The following is a 22,534-nucleotide window of genomic DNA, read 5'->3' on the forward strand; positions in this document are numbered from 1 at the left end:
GTTGCAACAGTAAAGCTCATGTCCCAGAGGGAGTGAAGCAGCGCAAAGAATTCAACATGGGCCTATTATCTGCTGTTTCTATATGTGCTGTTTAAAGAAGGAGGCTTCTGGGAGACGAGCTGCCGTGTGTAACGGCCATGTCATATTTGAAGGACTGGTGGCAGGAAAGCTTTGGCCTAGGGGCTGGGAATCTGGAGAGAGAGGGAGAGAGAAGCAATGCCTCTTGCTCAATTATATTTAGAGGGAGGTGAGATAAAACTGGGAGGGAGTTGTTCAAGGATTTAAAATTGTGCATGAAAAGATTTTTCACAAATAAAGGCAGAGATACCCATCTGTCCACAGTTGCTTTATATTTATTAAAGGGAAAGATAGTTTTTATTTCTCCTAACAGAGCAAATGGCTTAGTTGAATTTCTTTTGGAAAGCACATTAACAATATTTGTTAGATTGTTGAAGCATTTTGAAGATTAAAAAACCTGTGTTTGCTCAAAAATATTGTTTGCTTAAAAAATAAAGTATTTTGTGTATTCAGAAACTATAAATGTGGCAGTTGGTTTCAGTTAAAATTTCTCCACAGCTCCTTTCAACATAGGTGTCATCATCATATTTAATACTGTAAAAAAAGAAAATGCACATAGAATCAGAAACGTACCTATGCATCTTTTTTCAGTTTGCAAGTCTTCTACAAGCTAATTTCTCAATTTAACACAGATTTTCTTTTTACCAACTTGAGCTGGCACAAATCAGATAACTGTTTTCATTTGTCAGTATCAACAGTTTACATTTTCCTTCCTGAAATTCTTCATGTGTTAATGCATTTACAGAATGTGATCAATATGCTTCATGTTTAACTTTTATCTTTAAGGATGAATACAGATTAGGCATATTCATCCAGGAAAACCGTCTGTTCGGGGTTTTAAATCTTAACATTTTTGAAAGTTTACAGTGGTAGTGTTTTGTGTGGCAAATAGTGAGGAATGACAGCCTAGTTTAAGTGTTTGTTATCCAAAGTTCAAATCCTCACCAGTTTACTATGCTGAGTTAGGAATTTAGAGCAATTGGAATGTGTGCCTTTCTCATTTTAGGATATTTTGGTTTTGTTCAAATTCACTGTTCTGGGATTGTAGCAGATTGTAATGATAACAGGTTGTGCATAAACACCCACTGGAGGTTCGGTTGCCTTAGATACTACAGAGGTGCAACTACCCACATGTAATGACATCACAAGTACATGTGACAGGAAGTCTTGGTGTTAATACAGGTAATCTCATGAGGAGTAAATGCTGTGCAAACAGAACGCTTTCAGTAAACATGTTGTCAGCTAAAATTGTTTTAGGAACGAGAGAAGATGGCACACAGTTTACTAGTCCTGAATTTATCTTTTTAAAATTTGTCAGTGGAGACACATCCTCTGATAGCCTGGGGCTATTAACATATTAAGTTAAGAAACAGCCTTATTCAATATTTTTTCTGTTTAGAATCAATGTTAACATTCCGAAATGTGAAAGGAAAAGTCTTGTTTATTCTGGAAGACTCCGTCAAAATTAAATAAATAATTAGCTACATTATGCCTACATAGATAATAGATAAAAGATTTTGTGCACTCAGTGAGCATTTATAAATTTGCTGCGTTATTCCCATCAGAGGTGGTTTGTCTCTGTATGTGTATTATAGTGTGGCACAAACCTTTTTAATGAGCAAGCTATCGCACAAGACCAGCAGCTCTGCAATCCATATCTCTTTCCGAGGAATGACAGATGACAAGAGCTGATGGCCAATAAGATGCCTCACACTACTCAGTTTCTCTAAGTAGATTTTCCTCAGCTTGTCAAAAATACACCTAAGATTTTAATAAGTTTGGCATTCTTCACTTGCAGTGAAAACTAATGGTTATTCTTTCACTGCTAATCTCATGCGGGTGGGCAGATGATGCTTTTGTTTCTGCAAACCTGCATTGCAAAGAGGGAAGGCAATCAACTCCTTTTATGGAAATTTTAAAATGCTTTGTTTTATTTTTATATTTGTATGTATATATGTACGCATGCACACACACACACACACACACACATATATATAATTTGCTTAGAATTTTTGTAGCTGTAGTAATTATCTTTTATTTTTTGAGCTATGCCATTGGTTTTTCCAGTAAAATGCTGAAATCATGTCATGATGTTATAAACAGTGAGTTGTTCTTTACTAATGCCACTGCATTGTACATTATCATTTAGCTCACACATTTATTCCCAGAGTCCCGTACTTCCCAACAATACATATTTCCATATCTCTATACTGTTCACTAGGCATGAGTCCAATTGTACATTGTTGTCTTGTTTATTAATTTGTGTTTTTGTGTAGTATACAGTATTATAATTGCTGTTGTATATAATGTTGTAATAGTATCATATTGTATATTGTACTGTTAATTCTACTTACTGATGTTTTTGAACGTAAACCCAAGAGAAATTCCTAACAACTATGTTGTTTGGCCAGAAAGTTCAAGGTCATGTTGACTCAGTGAGTGAGATGGAACTTGCAAACTCATGTTTTCTAGTCAAGCCATACAACATCTAGTGGCTGACACTTTGACAAGTTAACATGCATACTGAAACTGAGAAATTGACTTCAGTTTATTGCATGCATTACAACAACACAATGGAGTTAATATGAATGCACACTGGTTTGCTTTAATAATAATAATAATAATAATTCATTACATTTATATAGCGCTTTTCTCAGTACTCAAAGCGCTGTCCACACAGGGAGGAACCGGGAAGCGAACCCAAAATCTTCCACAGTCTCCTTACTGCAAAGCGGCAGCACTACCACTGCGCCACCTGTGAGGACATGGGTATGGGTGTTTTTGTTTTCAATTAATTATGAAATATTTCCCATTCTGCTGTAGATGTCCATGGGTGATATTAATAATCACTTCACTGTCAAGTAGAAAGAACATATTTTATGACTAGTAGTAGTGAACATTACAAACTTGCATTATTGTGTTAGTATACCTTCAGGATAAGTTATGGCTTTTTCCATCTATCTTTTCTTATAGTGTATTTCATCTGTTGAAATAAATTCCTCACTCTGAAAGTGTGGTGTCTTGTATGTGGGCATATTAAGGGTGTAGGGTATTCAGTCTTTCTAGGTTTCAGTTATAGGATCATATTGAGAGGTCATTCTAGCAGTGATGTTTATTTGGGGGTATTTTTCTTGGGATATCTTCTTTATTAGATGACATCAGAAATTTTGGCTGGGGGATGTACAACAGGGAACATGTGAAATTATAAACTGTTTGCTTGGTATTTCTCAGCCAGTTTGACAGTCCTACAGGTCAATAAAGGGCTAAATGTGACAAGACATTTCTGTTGATCCCATAAACCTGATGCCAAGGCATTCTGTCTTTATTTTCAATCCTTTTGGTTGTTTCAATTCTTGAATACTATCATACAATAAAATACACCTGTTAACTTTACACTATTAAAGTAGGAGGTGTTGCTTATCTTTGTGGCTTTCTTACTAATTGACAAAAACAGCAACAACAAAAAAATAAAAACTTCCAAATGTTTGCCGTTTATGTCCCATTTGGGTTCATAGTGACTCCTACCTGCAAATTTCTTTAAAAGAGTGGCCTGCTATTGAATGAAAAGGTTTTGTTGAACACATCTGCACAACACACTCTGGGTAGTGGTGACAATGGAATTGCCCTTAGCATGATGTTGGAAGCCTCCATATACTGGTATACTCTGGGGGCACTTTATGCTGTATATTTGCTACTTTAAGTGTCACCTAGGAACTCCATCCTTCTTTAGGCTTTCTAATTTAGCCATAACTAAGTTAAAGCAAGCATACTAAATACAAATATTGACTGACTTTAAAATACACAGAATTGAACATTCAGAATGTATTTTTTTCCCTGATAAAATTTAGTCTAAGTAAAACATTGACATTAATTTACTAATGTTACTTCATTGTCTTCATGAGCTGCAGCATTTTCAAAACTGTTCATAGACTTAATGACTGCAACGGAGTGTATGATACAAATGAAATACATGCATGAAATGTATATGTGTTTCAAAACATTATAATTCATCTCATGCTAAAATATATGGAAAAGCTATTGTGTGCTTGTGAGTAAGTATAAATAAACAGTGCGAAATCCACACTCACAAAAGAGAAAAATATCTGGAGATTTTGTAACCCATTCACTGGCATGAATAACCAAGAAGAGGACTCCCCTGTGGCTTACTCGTTAAAAGTGCTGTGCCCGCAATAGAGAAGCAAGTAATTATGTCAGCATTTTGAATCCCAAGTGGTGGTGTACTTGTCTGAAGTTTTGAAAACCTGGTCTGTCCCTTAGGATTGTTCAGGAAGCTGCCACATACAGTACCGTAGAACCTGGTCAACTGAATAGGAAATGTAGTGAGAGGGGCCATAAAGATCACTCTGACAGTGGCCAGAACAGATATCACTTTTACATGTTCTACCAGTAGGAAAAATAGTATTGTAAGAGTGAGCAATCGGCAAGCTTTTCATTTGTTTCAAAATTATTTTTAGAAAGTAGAGGAGATTAGTGGTGTCCGAAAATTAAGGATTACTTGATGATGGGATTGCTTTTTAAATAACCTGCAAGCATTTTCAAGTCCACTTAATCTATTTTAGGATTTTTGGATTTTTTTAAATAAAAATATTCAATTTGTTTGATAATTTTAAGCCAGAGAAGATAAGAAAACATGCTATAATTATATTAAATTAGCCACTTATATTCCACACAGATTCTGATATTGTTACTTGCTACCTGTGACTGTTGTGTTTTGTTTATTTTCGAACAACTTTATTTCTCTATACCTTTCTAAGATATTGTTTTTCTTGGTTATTTACTGAAGTCATTAATGTGTTGGTAAGATTTGTTGGCATATCCCAAACTGTTCCAATAAGAGAAATATTCAAAATATGAATCATAAATCATAATGCTTTCCTATTTTTATGACAAAAAAAAATGATTGAACAAGTTGGATCAATCTCTACTGCACGTGTAATAGCAATTCTTTGCTGCAAAAAAGTCATTTGAAGTATCCTCGACTTTCACCATGTTTATATAAGACTTTAAAACATAAGCATTGTATTTTTAAGCATTTGTCATTTGTCTAAAAGATGTTCTTGGGCCCAATTATTTTGAAAACGTTAGCTGCACAAGACTAGCATAATCGATGAGCTCTATGTAGCCATCAATATGTTTAGTGTTGGGACTATTGATCTAAGAGGATTATAGACAGGCTGTGTGCGGCTTATAATGTCAGCAGTGTTTGATTATGAAAGAAGCTGGAACACTGGGACCTGGTACCAGGTGGTGCATGTCCTGAAGCTAGCAGCGACATGACTGGGCTTGATCCCTAGGGGCTCGAAGATCATGCCCTGCACTTTAACTGAAGTGACTCGCAGCTATAGATGAGCTATCAGCTCATTACATGGAGGTGATGCTGAATCAAGTAAGATGTCACAGAAAGGGCCCTTAAAAGGCCCCTGGTTCTTCAATTAAAAAAGGCACCTTTCCTTTGCCGGAGTGGTATTTTTAAGATTGTTAATCATCAGTAAAATGGAAAAAAGACCTTTCACCTTCCAAGAAGGAAAACTTCTTTTTTGGAGCAAAGATTCTTTTTTTTTTTATTTAGCTTCTATTATTTGGGCATTGTTTGGTGACAAAGACAAAAATCCTAGGTAACCCTTCAGCTGTTGCAAGTATAATTGCCTTTGATACAGCGATCCTTAATTACAGGATTCTTTGTAATAGGAGCTGCCTATGATACAACGACAATACATTAGCTACCCTCAACAAAGAATCCTATTAAAATATCTTTCATTGTGGTGTGCAACTCATCATTGCATACAAAGTGCTACTGATTTCCCAGTTATAATGCAGAAGGAATTAAAGAATTGAGTGCAGAGCTGTAGAATTAATTTTGTGTATGGCAAAGTCTGGCTGGCATTATTGATGTGGTCAAAAGGCAGCAGTCTGCTTTTTTCATATTATGGTATTCTTTAATGAAATATCGGGAAATGGTGATTTATGTATAAATATAGGTAACTTACAATCAAGACATGAATATATTAATATTTCTTTTCATTCATAATAAGCTACAAATGTACATACCACACCACTCAAAAGAAACCCTAATAATTTACACTTGTGCTATACGCTAATTTTTGTTCTGTTTTATTTTCAGTCCAGTTGTCAGCAGTAGGTCAGATTGTTACCACTACTAGGTGGATTGTTTCCCTGTTTCATCATTAGTGCTATTAAATTCCTTTTTGCTAACTCTGAAATGTTTGGTCTGTTTTGTTTATGTTTATCAAACATGCATATAATTAATATGTTGAGTTTTATTATAAAATGCGAGAAACACCATATTGAAATTTTAAAGAAGCAGCAGAGGTGTTGAAAGATCTTTAATTGAGAGTCCCATCCTGCATTAAAGTCATATTACAGAAAAACAAGATGTACAATTTATTTTTATAATGCATCAATCAGAATTTCCCTTTTTAGTCTGAACTACAATAAATATTTTCAGTCAGGGTGTATCTTCTAAAAGTTTCACTTTTGTCAGCATTTGCTGAGTGTTTCATTTACATTTATTGCGGTATTTAACAGTTTGTCAGTGTTTATGATACGATTGACTGAACAGTATATATACTGTACTCTGAAATGTTTAGTGATAGAGAGAACTTTATTGTCCCCAGGTAGAAATTTGGCTCTTTACAAATAAGTAAATGTATAAATAGATAGATAAGTAAGGTAGTAAACAAATATACACACACACTTTGGTCTGAACACACAGCTGAATAAGTATAAAGCAGAGAAAATTAAAGGGAGAGAAAAATTCTGACGTGCCTGTCACAGTCACAGTGAGGCATTATGCAGAGATACTGTTGTTTGTATGAAGGAGTCCCACTAGTGTTTTGTAACACACTTCTGCTGTATAATTAATTGACTGAAAGTACTCCGTTTACGTTTGTCAGAAAGGGGTTGTGCAGCATTGTGCATAATGGCACTCAGTTTTGTTTTCATTTTCTCCTTTTCTACAACTTCAGTGGGTTCAAGAGTGTGTCCTATAACTGAGCCTGCCCTTTTAAATAGCTTGTTGATTCGGTGGTCCTGTCTTGAAATGATGTTACCAGCCGAGCACACCGCAGCATAGAAAATCACACTGGCCATCACAGAGTTATGGAAGATTTAAAGGATGTCTGTTCCTACATTAAAGGAGGACAGTCTCCTATGGAAAAAGAGCCTGCCCTGCCAATTCTTATATAGTTGTTCTGTGTTCCAAGACCAGTCCATCCTGTCATTATTGTGGACCCCCAAGTACTTGTAGGAGTGGACTACCTCTACATTTACTCCTATATTCCACCTGTTTTGCTGATGTTAAGATACAGACAATTCTCTTGGCACCAAAGAACAACGTTCTGTACCTGACTCCTCTGCTCTTTTGCATTCCCCTTATTAATACACCAATTGTAACACTGTTTTGTTTTAATTGAGAATTGGGATTATGATGTTGATAATGCATTGATTTTCTGTGGGGACCAATGCTGAACAATTTCTTAGGTTACTTAAGTAGTATAAAATATTAAGTATGCTCAAAACATCTGAGACACCAGTAAACCATATATTCTCATGTATAAAACTGAATCATATTTAAATGGGATTGACCTTTTGAAGACCCACCAAGAGTGGGGATATGGTTGAATATTTGAATTACGTAAACGTGGACTACACAAAGCATGCAAATAACATACATAATAAACAGAATGCCAAAGAAAAAATACTGCCCCACTAGACGTGTGCACAAATTATACACTTAGATTTCTGTCTCTCGCACTGCCCCCCAAAGATGCACCCACTGCACCTACTGTACTACCAGTAATCCTTTGATTAGACTTATATCCTGACACTTGACTTATTGTTCTCCTGCCACTAAATGAGTTTAACTTCTAAGGCATTCCTAAAGTTGCATCTTGTCTCATGATTTATCGTAGAAAATTTCCAGGCTGCAAATTTGTCTGGCAGCTTCATATTCCACAGGGAACCCCTTTAGCATTGTTTGTTGTTCTTATTGTTCTTAGTGTTTTTCTCCATAATTTGGTGCCCCCTAAAGGCACTGTCTTACCCAGACTTCTTGGGTAAGAGTGCTTCTTTTCCAGTAAGGCTGTTCTTGGGCTTAATCATGTCTTTTGTCACTGTTGCATCTGGTATTTTTTTTGCAAATAGAAAAATAAATTATTGAGGTCAACTTCAAAACTAATCAACAAAACATTTTTAGAACACATCCAAGCCAAGGCTGAAGGAAAGAGCCTGAGGCATTTTTGTATTCTTTACAAATACAATGATAGGTCCAATGCTTCTTCTCAAATATGGTGTTTGTGTCTGCTCTTAAACTGTGTGTTTGTAAAAGACGAAGAAAAAAACCCAGAAGAAAATGCTTTAGAATTGTCAAGCAGATTCCTACCATTTATGCTATTTTATCTTTCTGATCTAATCTTGTGGGAAACTTTGGCATTATTGGCATGCATTAAACAAATGACATTTGAGATGTAGGAAATGTACTATATTTGCATAAGTCAGTTGTGACTTTTTAAAAATATTTATGATTTTTTTTTGGCCCAAGTTAAATCAGAATAATTGGGAAGTGACTCAAAGATTCAAATTCTATTTCTGAATCAAGCTACCAGATCCTTGCAATAAATTGTGTTTGAAGGATGGACTTCCTAGCTCATCCTTTTGTTAAGTAGGTTGGAATATTTGGAGGATTTCTTCTGTCTTTAATAAAAAAAAAAAAAATTGAGGCTATGTAAATAAGTTAAATCAACTCCAAGTAAAAGAAAAAATATATACACTGTGAATTATTTTTCTTTTAAATTAATGAATTGATTTAGTAGTATTAAGGACCAATATGATACTTGTAATTTTAAATGCAAATTTATACTTGTTTTCTTAATAGTAAGTTTTTAAAACATTTTCACAGGAAGTTACAAATCATGACTTTATCAATACAAAAACCTGGTCATTCATTCAAGAATAAAGTTAACTATGTACAGTTGTTCCTTTTTTCAACAATACTTTCATTTTAAAATAATGAAAGTTTATTTTTTATACAACAGGTGCATGTTTAGGTGAATCAGTAATTGTTTGAAATCATTCTATCTTAAGCATTTTGTTGCAGCACGCGAGGACATGGATATGTTTTAACGGCAATTTGAAGAACATTTCACAAAGTCAAGAACCCTGACTTGATGCAGTCAATACACTTTGTGCTCCATTGAGCAAGTTATTAGATTGATGTGCTTTGCTTCTCATACTGTGGAGCCTGTTTAAAAATAAATGAAGTGAAAAGAACCAATTCAGTTAGCATTGATAATTCATTATTATTGGTCATAGAAGTGATGCACATGTAAACCGATCTTTAATTTATAATGCAACTTAAGATTTGCTTAAGGCATTACTGCCGCAGCTTGAAGCTGCTTTCAGAAAATTAATTAGCTGCTCGTCACCCAAACCTAAACTCAGGGATTTCTAGCTGCAGACACTGTGCAGAAGGCAAAGGAGAAAAAAAAAACTGATGAAAAGTGACAGACAGCTCTTAACAGTGGGCTGCTAGCATTGCAGGTGTTGACCCTGTACACAAATGCTGTGCACCAGGCTCTGGTGACAAGCATTTCTGGGTCCTCATCAATTAAAAACTAATTTTGATTCTAACTATATTTGTTAAGAGGGGATGTGAGATAAAAAAAATATTTTGGCCACAAGTGTGGTATTTTAAAATGTTCAGAATGATTTGGAGCAGGTGGTGTAATGGATTTGATCCCTTCCATTGCAGCTAATCTCATACCTCTAGGGTCTATGTTCTATCCTTTCACTAGCACATCAGGAACTGGGGATGGGATCTATGGGGCAGATGGGTAAGAGTCATTAATATATGTTGATTTTATTCTTATAATTCCTGTTATAAGCTGCCACTGGTTTTGGTCATTCAGGGATGATTTATTTTACAATTATGACATTTTTAAATGAATGGAGTAAGTGGTTTAGTAATAAAGCGTTGTTAAGTGCACTGATGCTGTGCCGTATCTAGATCAAATGCTGTCATGCCAGAACTGATGCTGTTACCCACCCAAAACTCTCATAATGTAACGTCTTCATATGCACACTGTTTAACATTTCAGGAGAGCTCCCAAATGAGTACTGATCAGATCAAATTATTTAAAGTTGGCCTGGCTTGGCTCATTCACCTAAATTAAAGGATGTGTCTATGTGTACATCTTGCTGCTATGTCTCTGTTACAAGCATTTGTAATAGTGCAATGCATTGCATTTGTCATTCCATCAGATGGCATATCACAAACATTAACAATGCTTTTTCGAATACCATACCAAATGGCATATAACAGAGACATATACATCGCACTTGTCATTTCAACAGATGGCACACCACAAACACATTGCATTTGCCATTCCAACAAATGTTGCATGACAAACATTAACACTGCTTTTGCTAAATGGCATTTAACAGAGATATATGTGTTACATTTAGATAGATAGATAGATAGATAGATAGATAGATAGATAGATAGATAGATACTTTATTAATCCCAAGGGGAAATTCACATTTTTTTTGTCATTCTAACAGAGAGTGCATCACAAACATTTGTAGTACAGTGATCCCTCGCTATATCACGCTTCGCCTTTCGCGGCTTCACTCTATCGCAGATTTTATATGTAAGCATATTTAAATATATATCGCAGATTTTTTGCTGGTTCGCGGATTTCTGAGGACAATGGGTCTTTTAATTTCTGGTACATGCTTCCTCAGTTGGTTTGCCCAGTTGATTTCATACAAGGGACACTATTGGCAGATGGCTGAGAAGCTACCCAACTTACTTTTCTCTTTCTCTCTCTTGCGCTTTCTCTGATCCTGACGTAGGGGGTGTGAGCAGGGGGGCTGTTCGCACACCTAGACGATACGGACGCTCGTCTAAAAATGCTGAAAGATTATCTTCACGTTGCTACCTTCTGTGTGCAGCTGCTTAGTGAAGCTTCGCATACTTAAAAGCTCGAAGGGCACGTATTGATTTTTGACTGTTTGTTTTTCTCTGTCTCTCTCTATCTCTCTCTCTCTCTTTGCTCCTGACGGAGGGGGTGTGAGCTGCCGCCTTCAACAGCTTTGTGCCACGGTGCTTCGCATACAGCCCTATTGATTTGTTTGCTTTCTCTGTCTTTATGACAGTCTCTGCTCCTGACGCACACTCCTTTGAAGAGGAAGATGTTTGCATTCTTTTAATTGTGAGACAGAACTGTCATCTCTGTCTTGTCATGGAGCACAGTTTAAACTTTTGAAAAAGAGACAAATGTTTGTTTGCAGTGTTTGAATAACGTTCCTGTCTCTCTACAACCTCCTGTGTTTCTGCGCAAATCTGTGACCCAAGCATGACAATATAAAAATAACCATATAAACATATGGTTTGTACTTCGCGGATTTTCTTATTTCGCTGGTGGCTCTGGAACGCAACCCCCGCGATGGAGGAGGGATTACTGTAATGCATTTTATTGCTACAAATGTTTGTGATGCACCATCTCACGGAATGACAAATGCAGTGCAATTTATTACTACATGCATCATGCATTCCAGTAGATTAAAAATTACCTCACTTGTTATGGTCGCACAACTGTCAGCATCCAAAGAAAAAACAATTCAGATTAAATAGTGATTCCTCTCTTTCTATTTTGGGAATAATCAAGAAGCACTCTCAATGCCCCTTTGTTTTGTTTGTTATGGCAGTTCAGAAATTCCCATCTGACAGTACTGAACCTGAGTCATCAACAATATGCACACTTCTTTGTAGAGCATTTCTTTTGAGGATAGTGAGGGTGACTCAGTTCATCTCATAGTCTTTGCTGCCATCTAGCTGATAAAATCAAATGGTACCCTCAAGGCAACTTTTGTTGAACTTAACAATAGTTTCATTTCAGCCTTCTGCCTAATTAATGTCAGCAAAGGTCTGCAAAGGTACACTCCACCCAAAAGTGGTTTTTATATATTTTTATATGTTACTTCATGCATGTTGTTTGTAATGGTGGCTAATAAAACATTTTAATCTCATGGTTTCATGCAGAATGGAGAGAAAAATGATACAATAGAAGCCAATAGCGATCAATGCTCTACATCAGCAAATGATGTGAAAAACATCCATAGGAGAAAGATTTAAAAATTTTTACGTTTCACATGTTGCATAATCCACATGTTAATTATTCAGTCATATGCACAAAAGGTGTAACATGCATGCTTTTTTCTGAAATATTGTTAAATAGTTACTTTTACACTAATCAGTGCACATCATAAACAGAAACTAAAGCTTCATTTTAATCAATTCTTTGAATTGAAGACCTGCCTCTGCTCCTCATTTGTTGCTTAAGAGTCCTCTGTCTTCAATATAAAAAGTCAGACCCATGACGACTTAATTTGAAGTTTTTCTCGTCCACCACTGCAAAGTACATGGGGTAAGTAACATATAATTAAATACCATTTTTGGGTGGAGTATACCTTTAAGCCGGACTTTACTGTTAGTTAATGACAAGACTTGTTGCTATACACATTTTTGGAAATTGTAATGTTAGTTTTCTTGTAGTGCTGTGTGAGGGAGAGCATTGTACTAGGAATAAAACTACTATTTGAGAAGTATTGCTTTCACTTTTGCACAAATTTTGAATTTTTTTTTTAAACCCATGATTAATTAAGTAATGTAAATAATAATCTGCTAATTAATTGATGAGAAAATAGTTGTTAGTTTCAGGTGTAATTTCAGTATTTGTTTAAAAAATGCAATAAGAAATTAAGACTTAACTTTGTTAAACTGGGGCTGGAATTAAATAGCATATACAGTTCTTCTACTTATATTAAATGAAAGCCTTACATTATTTATATATAGCTTGTATTGGATCAAATTCTTTTTTTAACAAAAAGTTGTTTCAGTAGTCTAATTACAATTCTTGTGTCAATTAAAGTCTGAAATAAACAGTTGGCTAATTACTTATTAACCTTTTGTAAATACTACGTGAATAAGTACACATTATTTTGGTTTTGTGTCAAAACACTTTTGTCACCATCACAATATGGTGTCCCTATAAGATTTGGTATGTTTTACACTTGTGCATTGGACCAGCCTCTGCTTCACTACAGTCGTGAACATTAAAACTACTTCACTTTTGCTTATAAATAAATCCTAGAGCCACTGCAGAATTTCAGAAACAAAATTGGGGGACCCCTGTACTAGAGAATCGGCTTATAATAATATTATAATAATGCATGTTTTGAATATTTTTCTTATTGGAACAGCTTGGGATGTGCCAACAAATCTTACCAGCACATTAATGACTTCAGTGAATAACCAAGAAAAACAATATCTTAGAAAGGTAAACAGAAATAAAGTTGTTAGAAAATATACAAAATACAACATTCACAGGGAGGAAATAACAATATCAGAATCATCTGCTATCAGTACTCTGTGTGTAATATGAGTGGCTAATTTAATAGAATTATCATTATGGCATGTTTTTTTATTATCATCTTTGGCTTATAATTATCAAACAAATTTAATATTTTTATTTAAAAAAAAAAATCCCAAGACCCCTGTACTAGAGAATCCGGCCTGTCCTTATCTGTTTTATAGTGTAGTGTAATTTAACTTATTGAGTGCTTCCTTAGACTTCGGTTCACAAATTTCAGCATATAATGTACAGTTTCTGGATAATCAAAACAGCCAAGTAATGTTACTGTATAATATTTTCTTAATTCAAGACAAAGTAACAGTTATTTTTGTACTAAAATACATAAGAGCTATATATTTTTTATCCTCACATTTCTCAAGCAGTGGTAGGGTTGCAGTGATATTTTAATGAGTTTTGGGAAAGCTTTCTGTACACCATTCAAATCTGTTCACCAAATATGTTGTCTAAGTAAATGTAATGTGACATGCAAATCATGGACAGCCACTATATATTATTCAAAGCGTACATTTTCCTGAAAGATCTAAGTCAGTAAATGGTCAAGCGATAGATCTAGCAACACCACTGCAAGTAGAGCCACAGATAACAATTACTCATTTTATAAAAAACTAATAAACTTAATAATATGGGTTTAAAGATAGATTAAATTATAAAATCCCAAAAAAAAAGTTATTGTCGATATTATTACACAGGCAGGGTACTTTATTGTATGACACCAGGTTGCTAATTCAGTTCTTTTTGCTGAGAGATATTGCAGCCGTGTGTCAAGCACTTAACCAGTGCCTCACCTCTGATAATATGAAACAAGTGTGTACTACACCTGTAAAATGTTCTGGGATGACATTAAAAAGGAGAAGAAACACTGTTTATGAAGTCAAAGTGTAAAAACACAGAATTGCAAGCTCGCTTCCATTTTTGACTCACTTTGTGAACCTAAATACAGTAATTCTGTCAAAGTGACTGTATTGCTGTATGTCCATAAAGTACTTTGGAGTTTTATGAAGTAATGTTCTGTGGTGTGCAACATCAACTTTGTTTATTTAGTTTGACATATTCCATGATGTTTTCTTAAGTTATGTTGATAGCCACAAAACTGCAAAAAGTTATTCCCACATATCATTATCCCACATGTCATTTGCAACGTTTGCATAGTGCCTGAGTTCACTTTTTTTGAATTTTTTTTGCTTCTCTTTTTATATTATCGATTAGTTATTTGTCTTTTCCAGCACATGTTCGTATATCTGGCATATGTATATTTCAGGTACTTAGGAAAATCTTATGGACATACTGTACTTGTCTCTTAGATAAAGCATAAGTTTAGGATTATTTTATGTACTATGTTCATATTTTTTGTTCTATGTTAAATTCACCTCACCTCCAATATCACTAAGTTTATTTTCTGCACCTGAAAAGGATAAAGTGGGGGGTTGTGTGTAGCTGAGGCGCTAAGCCGTAGGTCTATGAAGTGAGGCAGTAACAGATAGAAAAGGTCTGAGGACATGTCAGCTTAGCTGTCTGGTTTTTGTTATGTGTTTTACACCTTGGTCACTTAGAGAATGTGAGAATTTCCGGTTAAGCTTTACACTGGCTTTCCTTCCCTCTGTTTGTCAGTAAAACACTTGGAAGTTTGTTGTTATGATCTGATAGTATTGATATAATAACCAAACTGAAGTGGGAAATGATGGATGAATTTCTTCGCAACAGGAACACAATTATAGTTTGCATGGATTGAGTAGAGAGAGAGCATCTTTTATCCCCTGAGAAACATTATTCTGCCTATACCTGATAGATCAGTTAAGCACTCCCTGTATTTGCCATGGTGCAAATACCAATGCTTTGATATAAGTCAAAAATAAAATTATGTAAAGTTTTAATTTGTTTCTTGCATTTTGCTATTGATATGAAATGTTATTTGTATTTCTTTCTGTATACTTTGTTTCTGACATTATAAATAGGATGGCACAATAGAGCACTGATTAGCATTACTTCTTCATTGATCCAGCATCTCCGTTTTGAATCCCTTGCCCAGTTGCTATATCTGTGAAGTTTTAATGTTCTTTCTGTGTATGGATAATTTTTTCTCTCTGTATTCCATTTTTATTTCATATTTTAAGTGATATTCATGGAAGTAATTAACAGTCCTTAATTGGCCTTATGTGAGTGAAAGTGGCACTTTGTCACAGATTTGGTTCTGGTTTTGAGAGGGTTATAGTGCTTTATATGGAGACTTTTAGTCAGAAGTGCATAAAAGAAAAAAATATTTCTACTTCTAGGTGTTTAGGCAGTTGTACTGCCCACTGAAATACTTCCAGTTTAGTTTGTTTACCGATTTCACTACATGGCCACTTCTTTCTTTGAATTGTAAGAATTCAGTTTCTTTGTTCGTCTCTCTCTATTTGTAATTAAAACATAATCAACAACTCAATGCTGCAAATAACTATCCCCAATCAAAATGAGAGTTCTTTAAATCCAAGACCTGAATTTTACATTAATCTTGGTGGTGTGGACTTTTAGCGCTTGTGATTTTGGACTTTAAAAATCAAGGCTACTTCTTCAATCCGCAGCGCAGGTACTGTGTTTAATCTGGTCAATAAAGCTGCCAGTACCTATACAGTTTATCCACTTAACTGATCTGGATTTTTAGAGATATGCAGGCTTAAAATAAAAATTAAACTGCATGGTACGATTTTAACTGTAAGCAAAGTGTTTGAGGTCTATCAAACGCCCTTGTTCTTAATAATGCTTAATTAAATTTGTAATGATCCTGCACTTTAAATTCTGTTTCTGCAGGTTGACAATTGATAGAATCCTGCTAATATAGAATGAAGTCGATGCGATGTAAGAGAGTATTTGTACTTTTGCCAATCAGGCTGGTCAGTAATAAAACATAGCTTTGCAAGAACATTATAGCATATTTTGTTTTTGTTGTAAGCATTTTTCATTTTATCTTACCGATTTTTTTTTTTCTTCTTCTTCAGTGCTTTTTTTCTTATTTAATTGTTAATGGACAGTGCCATTTGAATTTTCCACTTAGAGATAATAAAGATCACCTTGACCTTGAAAAATGAAATTCCATATAGATTGGTACTGCAATAACTTATTTTTTGACCATAATGGTGTTCTGAGTAAGCAAATCATTTAATGTCCTAATTTTTGGCATCGTTTGATACATGAAACTTTCATTCTTTGTGTTTATGTTTTGTGACATTTTTCGAATTTAAATTAATTTTCTTCATTCAACAATGGACTATTGCGACTATTGAGCCAGTTCACTTCTTAGATTTTGTTTTTTGATTTCTGTAGTAAAGGTTAGTCCAATAATGTATTGCTTTTGAAATAAGCATTACTCTTATATTGTAGGTTGTTTTAGAAGAAGTAATTCAGTATTCTTCACTGCCTACCTCTCTGCCTTGCATTAAGGCAGGCTAAAGGCTGTTTAGCACAATCCTTCTATTAATCCCCACAATTAACATCTGTGTCTTTTAAATTGTTTACCTTTTCTTGAAGGATAGTAGGAAGGATGTATGAATATTGTGATTCAACCAAAATAAAATTATTCCAAGACAATGCTGGTGATAGTCTTTACAACATAAGACATATTAATATTAGTAAGTATTATGGGATGAATTGTAGTAGATTATGCTTATGAGGCTGAAATGTTGTAATTTTTTCTTAGATATGTTTTACTAATTTAAAATTAAAACTTTGGTGTAGAGAATCTTAATATAATTTAAAAATGGAGATCTAGAAAATTAGAAGCAAGTTTAAAAAGGAGTAATGTAATATATTACAGTACAATTTACAGCATACACAGTGGGAAAGAATAACTTTGTTTTAAGTCTTGGCAAGAGAGTTCCTACAGGTACATTTTAATTGAAGTTCTGCATGAATTACATACAATTTTACATACCATTTTTTAAACAATACACTTAATTTAAAAAATATTGTTGCTTTCTCAGTAATTTAGTGTATTTTAATGATTAAGGTTTGCAGGTTTTTGTATCTCATCCTCACCAATGCATTTTCAAAATGCGTAACCCAAAACTATAGTGATACTGAAGTAAGTAACATATTTGAGTTATGAGACAAACTGTTACGTCCCACTGAATTTAGCTTTCACAATCTCCTACAAACTCTCTAATGAGAGCAGAGCTACATTCATTTTAAAGATATTACAAAATGTGCATTTAATAGCAACAAATTATAAAGGTTCTTAGTTTATGTGAAAGAGATTTAAAATGTCATTTTCAAACTATACCCCTGTCTAGAAAATTAATTAGAATGATAATTATGGTGATGATTTAATTGTTAGAACCTACGGTCACACATGGAAGATATCAGCTATATTTCTTACTAATATGTGGCATTTTATGACTTCATAAATGAAGAAATCCTGCTATAGATTTTCTCTTCCAGATCTCTTACACCTCTGTTCCAACTCAGACATTTGAGTCTTGCTCTCCTGTTCAATCTTCTTAAATAAACAGTTAGAGGGTTAGGGTCATTGGGCGTGATGTCTTTCTAGGTTTGTCCCCATTCTGTGGTTCAATTAATCTTGAAGTTTTTCACGTAATGCTGTAAACTTTGTATCGGAAAATTTTTAAGGCTTACAGCAGATGCATACATTTGTGTGATTTCATTAGTGTAGTGATTTATGTCGCAGCTTCACTCTGTGTTAGTAGAACTGCAAACTGACCCTTTTCCTTTGCAGTTGTGTTAAGGAGAGAGGTGAATGATGCATGTACAGTAGGTGTAATGAATCCTTTAAATTTGAGAGCTTAACAGTTTCTTCAGTTAATTGCTTTTGAATGTCAGAGTGAAAATCATAGGGAAAGTGAATCTGCATATTAATGTCCAGTGTTAGTTTTTTCTTGTTTCATATGCCTGATAAATAATAATTAGTCAATGAAGCAGCACATTTCAGTGTAGTTTCAGTTATTCAGATTGTTAATGTGAAAGACATCAAAAAAGCTGTACATTTAGGCAATACAGGTTTTATTTACAAGTGTAATTCTGTTTTTATTTCTCACTGCTTCAGCTTTATTGCTCCAATCATGTGTTTTGTTTTAGTTGGGAAAAAGAAAATTTTATATATATATATATATATATATATATATATATATATATAAACTAGCATGCAATTTAAAACATAATATTCTTAAATCTTTTTGTATTAAAGCAATATATGTGTTCAGTTGTAATTGAAGAAAATCTAAAGAAATAATATGTTCTGTTTTATGGAAAAAAAAAACTTTATTTCAAGTAAATGTTTAAACATATAGGTAGACCCAGTAAAAAGAAGCTGTTTGTGCATTGTAAATTTTAGTTTACAGTTTTTAAGTTTTATTAGCTAGTAGTTTTCACTTTATGCCACTGAATTCTATCACATTTTGCTCTCCAAGTGTTATTATTTCCAGTTTTTTTTTCCGGCTAGCCCATGGTCTTACCTTTATAATAGAAAGTCAACTTGAAACTGAGTAAGCCCTCTACTAATGCCATCTTTCAACCTCTCTCCTCTACTCTGCTATATCTAGATTGTATCTACAACTCCTTGATACAGTTAATTCTGCAAGGCATTTGCAGACTGTTTGAACTGCATTTGTACCTATTAATAATTTAGTTGTTAGAGCAAAAGAGAATACAGTTGCTGAATGATATTCAGATTTTGGAAGTTACTGGTCTAACATGTCTGTGGGATCGATTGTGTTGATCTGTTGCCAGTCTGTCTGTATATGTATCTGACATGGTACCGTGCCAATGTGCCTGTCAGTTACATAGTGACTTTCTACCTGTATTTATGTGCTGATTTAGTTGGAAATTGTTGAAGTCATAAACATCTCAGGACAAATGCATTTAAATGTAACATGTATTAACCCTTCTTCACATGTTGGTATACGAGGGGGGAACCAGAAATAACTGGAAATAAATAAATAAATAACCTAACAACAACAAAATTCCGGTTATTTTTGGGACCCCCCTCGTATATTACATATGCAGCTTTGGACATGTGACAGTGATATCTCCTACATTATGATGATTTATATTGTTCTACTGGTGACTGCAGTCTTAGAGGAAAAGCATCAATGACACATGATTTATTTGGCTGATAACATGACAGAATTTAACATGAATGACCCAAGACATTAATGACAATTCAATTTTCTATTGGTTTTGTTAGAATACGGTTTTTGTATGCTGTGAACTAGTACTCTGCCCAAGGCTTTTTTCAGCCTTCCACCCAGTCCTGCTTGGGCCCCCTGAGGCTATGAAATGGATTTAAGCAGGTTTGAGTATTTTATATTTGTTGTTTGTGCTGATTACATGGGGACAACAAGGTGTTACAACTTTAAGTGTGCTTTAGATAAGCATGGACCTGGACTCAAATCTTTATCTGATTATAGTCTTTGCAGAGTTTGCTATTTGTATCTTTATCCAGGTAGATTTTCTATGGATATTACAGTTTCCTTCATCATGCCAAAGACATGCAGTTTAAGATTCTTGGAATTAAAACTGGCTTGTTGAACGAGAATAACACACAGTGGTCTTGAACTCAGTCCCAAAGTTTCCTGTGTTGCAGCTGATACTGCAAACAAAGATTCTAGTTCTCAGAGAACCAGTTGTTAAAAAATGTGTTTAATTCCTGCAAATGTGCTGGTTAAACCAGTTACTGGGGTAATTTATGCTTTTAATTGACAGATTAAAATGCTGATGATTGGCTATATTTACAGTCCATGTATCCATTCTTAAGACACTTAATCCAATTAAGATTCACATTGTTGGAACCTAATGCATAACTAGAACCAGCTCTGCAGAGGACAGAAGTTCATCGTAGGGCACACTCACCCACGCTGGGCCAGTGTATTAACAGCTAACCTAATACACATTACTTTTGGATGTGAGAAGAGAACCTCAAGAAAAATGCAGACAAGCATAAAAAACAGTATCTCAACATGTAAGCACAGAATTCAGTGTCTATATTTGTTTATGTTCAGGCAGGGGATGCATATAACTTGGTACATTTTATAAACATTGTTTTCATGGCTTCAGATGTTTTGTCCTTATTTGAAGTGCACTCAGGATAAGATAAATAAAGATACCCTACTATGCATTTGAAACTAAGTGGAACTTTCTTTCAGCTGACGATAATGTGGGAAAATTCTGATTTATACTGCCATGGTCCTTCGGCAGGGAAAACTTTCGTTATTTTAAAAATTATGTAATTTGTAAATAAAAGACTAATTTCCCATTAGTATATTGAGGCAACATATAAGGAATATTTATAGATATCAGAAGCATAAAAAATCTGTACGTGTCATCAGTGTTTACAAATGTTTTTCTTTAAAAGTTTGGCTTTATATTACACCTTTTATACAGAAATACATCTTAAAAATGCAGTTTGTTAGCTATGCCATCTTACTCTTTATTAATTTAAAGTGTTGCAAGACACGATTTCAACTGGATTTATCTAAATCTTAAATTTTACAGTGATTATAATACACTTGAGCTTTATTCCTTATGCTAGAACAAATTTCTTTTCCTTTAAGTATAAGGGCCATCTTTCTTTTGTTCTTTTGTTTCTACCCCCCACCTTCCTGGCCGTCTCTCGCTCCCTTCATCCCTCTCTCTGTAATCCTCAAAAGCCACCCCCTGTTCCTTGGTAACAGCTGAATCCCTGGCAGCCGCCACAGTCCTGCCAGCCCGTGGCTCTTGTGGCTTGGTGTCATTCACTGTTGTCCATATGGTGAGGCTGAAAGAGCTTCTCTAGAGAGTTGTTAACACTGCGTGGTCTGACCTCCTCACACCCCCACAGCTCCCAGAGTTCACCCATGTGCAAATGTTGGTTATTTTTTCATATTTAATGAAGTTTGATCATAAGCATTATTTCAAGTGATTGACTGCTCAAGGCCATCTTTATTATTTTATTTTATTTGTTGGTACAGTTTCTCTTGCAGTCTAATTGATAAAGCCCTTTTCTGTTCTTCATCTGTCTCTTATTTCTTCAGGGCATTCCTCTAATATGGTCTGTTGTAGTTAATACTCAAGATTTATTGGTCCCATTAGAAATATAAATTATCTCCTTTTTCTTTCCACAGGAAACGCTACAGACTTTGACCAAGTTTTGTTTCCCCTTCAATGTCGACAGGTACTGTTATCATTTCAAACTTCATAAGGGAATCTGTCTTAAAACCACTGCTGAAAATAAAAGCCACATATTAGCTTAATGTTCTGTCTCTTTAATGATGATTTAAAGTGTTCATGTGCAGGGAATATTTGGAGCGTTTTTTTTTTTCCTTGCTGACCATTTTAGTATGCAGAAAGAATTAAGAGTTCAAGTAATCTGATTAGTTACTGGTGAAAGCTTGTGACCTCAGAAGATTTCCACTTTCCTTGGGTATAATGCTCTTGTAAAGTAAAAGTATTTATAGAGAAGTAAACACTGTTTTGGTAGGAAATGAAAATAATGAATGTTTGAAACATTGTGTTAATTAGCTTGGTATGCATATGTAATCTTTTTTTGTGCACTCATTTTTCCTTGTATCCATTAACATAATGTTTTATTTTTTTACTTTCCAAGATTGATGATAGTGCATAATTAGAAATCAACACACCTGACATAACGTTGCACAATATTGTAATGCTAGCTATCTTCAGTCCATATCTTCAGTCCATATTGAGTGTATTATTATTTTGAAATAAATGTCATTTGTCTATTTTATAATGAAAGAGAAAAGGCAGATTATAGATTGATTAATAATCTATACATCCATCCATCAATTTATTGAACATTCTTCATTCATTTTAAGTTCATTGATGGCTGAGAATTTTCTGACGTCACTGTGTACAAGACAGAAATCAAGACTGAACAGGTCACATGTTTGTCACATGGCACACTTCCACATCTCAGGCCAGTTTACAGTTGCCAGTTCTTCTGTCCTGCATGGATTCTGGATGAAAACCAGAGTACCTGAAGAAAAGAACACTTG

The 22,534-nt window shown here is 34.5% G+C and overlaps 1 protein-coding gene across 6 annotated transcripts in view; it reads left to right on the forward strand.

Moving 5' to 3' along the window:
* dennd1a (DENN/MADD domain containing 1A) overlaps window positions 1-22,534 on the forward strand; it is a 1,314,459-nt gene that overhangs the window by 421,599 nt on the left and 870,326 nt on the right. For all 6 annotated transcript variants that reach the window (XM_051931936.1, XM_051931935.1, XM_028809158.2 and 3 more), the window contains exon 4: window positions 21,644-21,693. In XM_051931936.1, coding sequence (XP_051787896.1) covers window positions 21,644-21,693 — 50 coding nt within the window. The remainder of the gene's footprint in view (window positions 1-21,643; window positions 21,694-22,534) is intronic.

Source organism: Erpetoichthys calabaricus, chromosome 9 (assembly GCF_900747795.2).
Source record: "Erpetoichthys calabaricus chromosome 9, fErpCal1.3, whole genome shotgun sequence".
Classification (NCBI taxonomy): domain Eukaryota; kingdom Metazoa; phylum Chordata; class Cladistia; order Polypteriformes; family Polypteridae; genus Erpetoichthys; species Erpetoichthys calabaricus.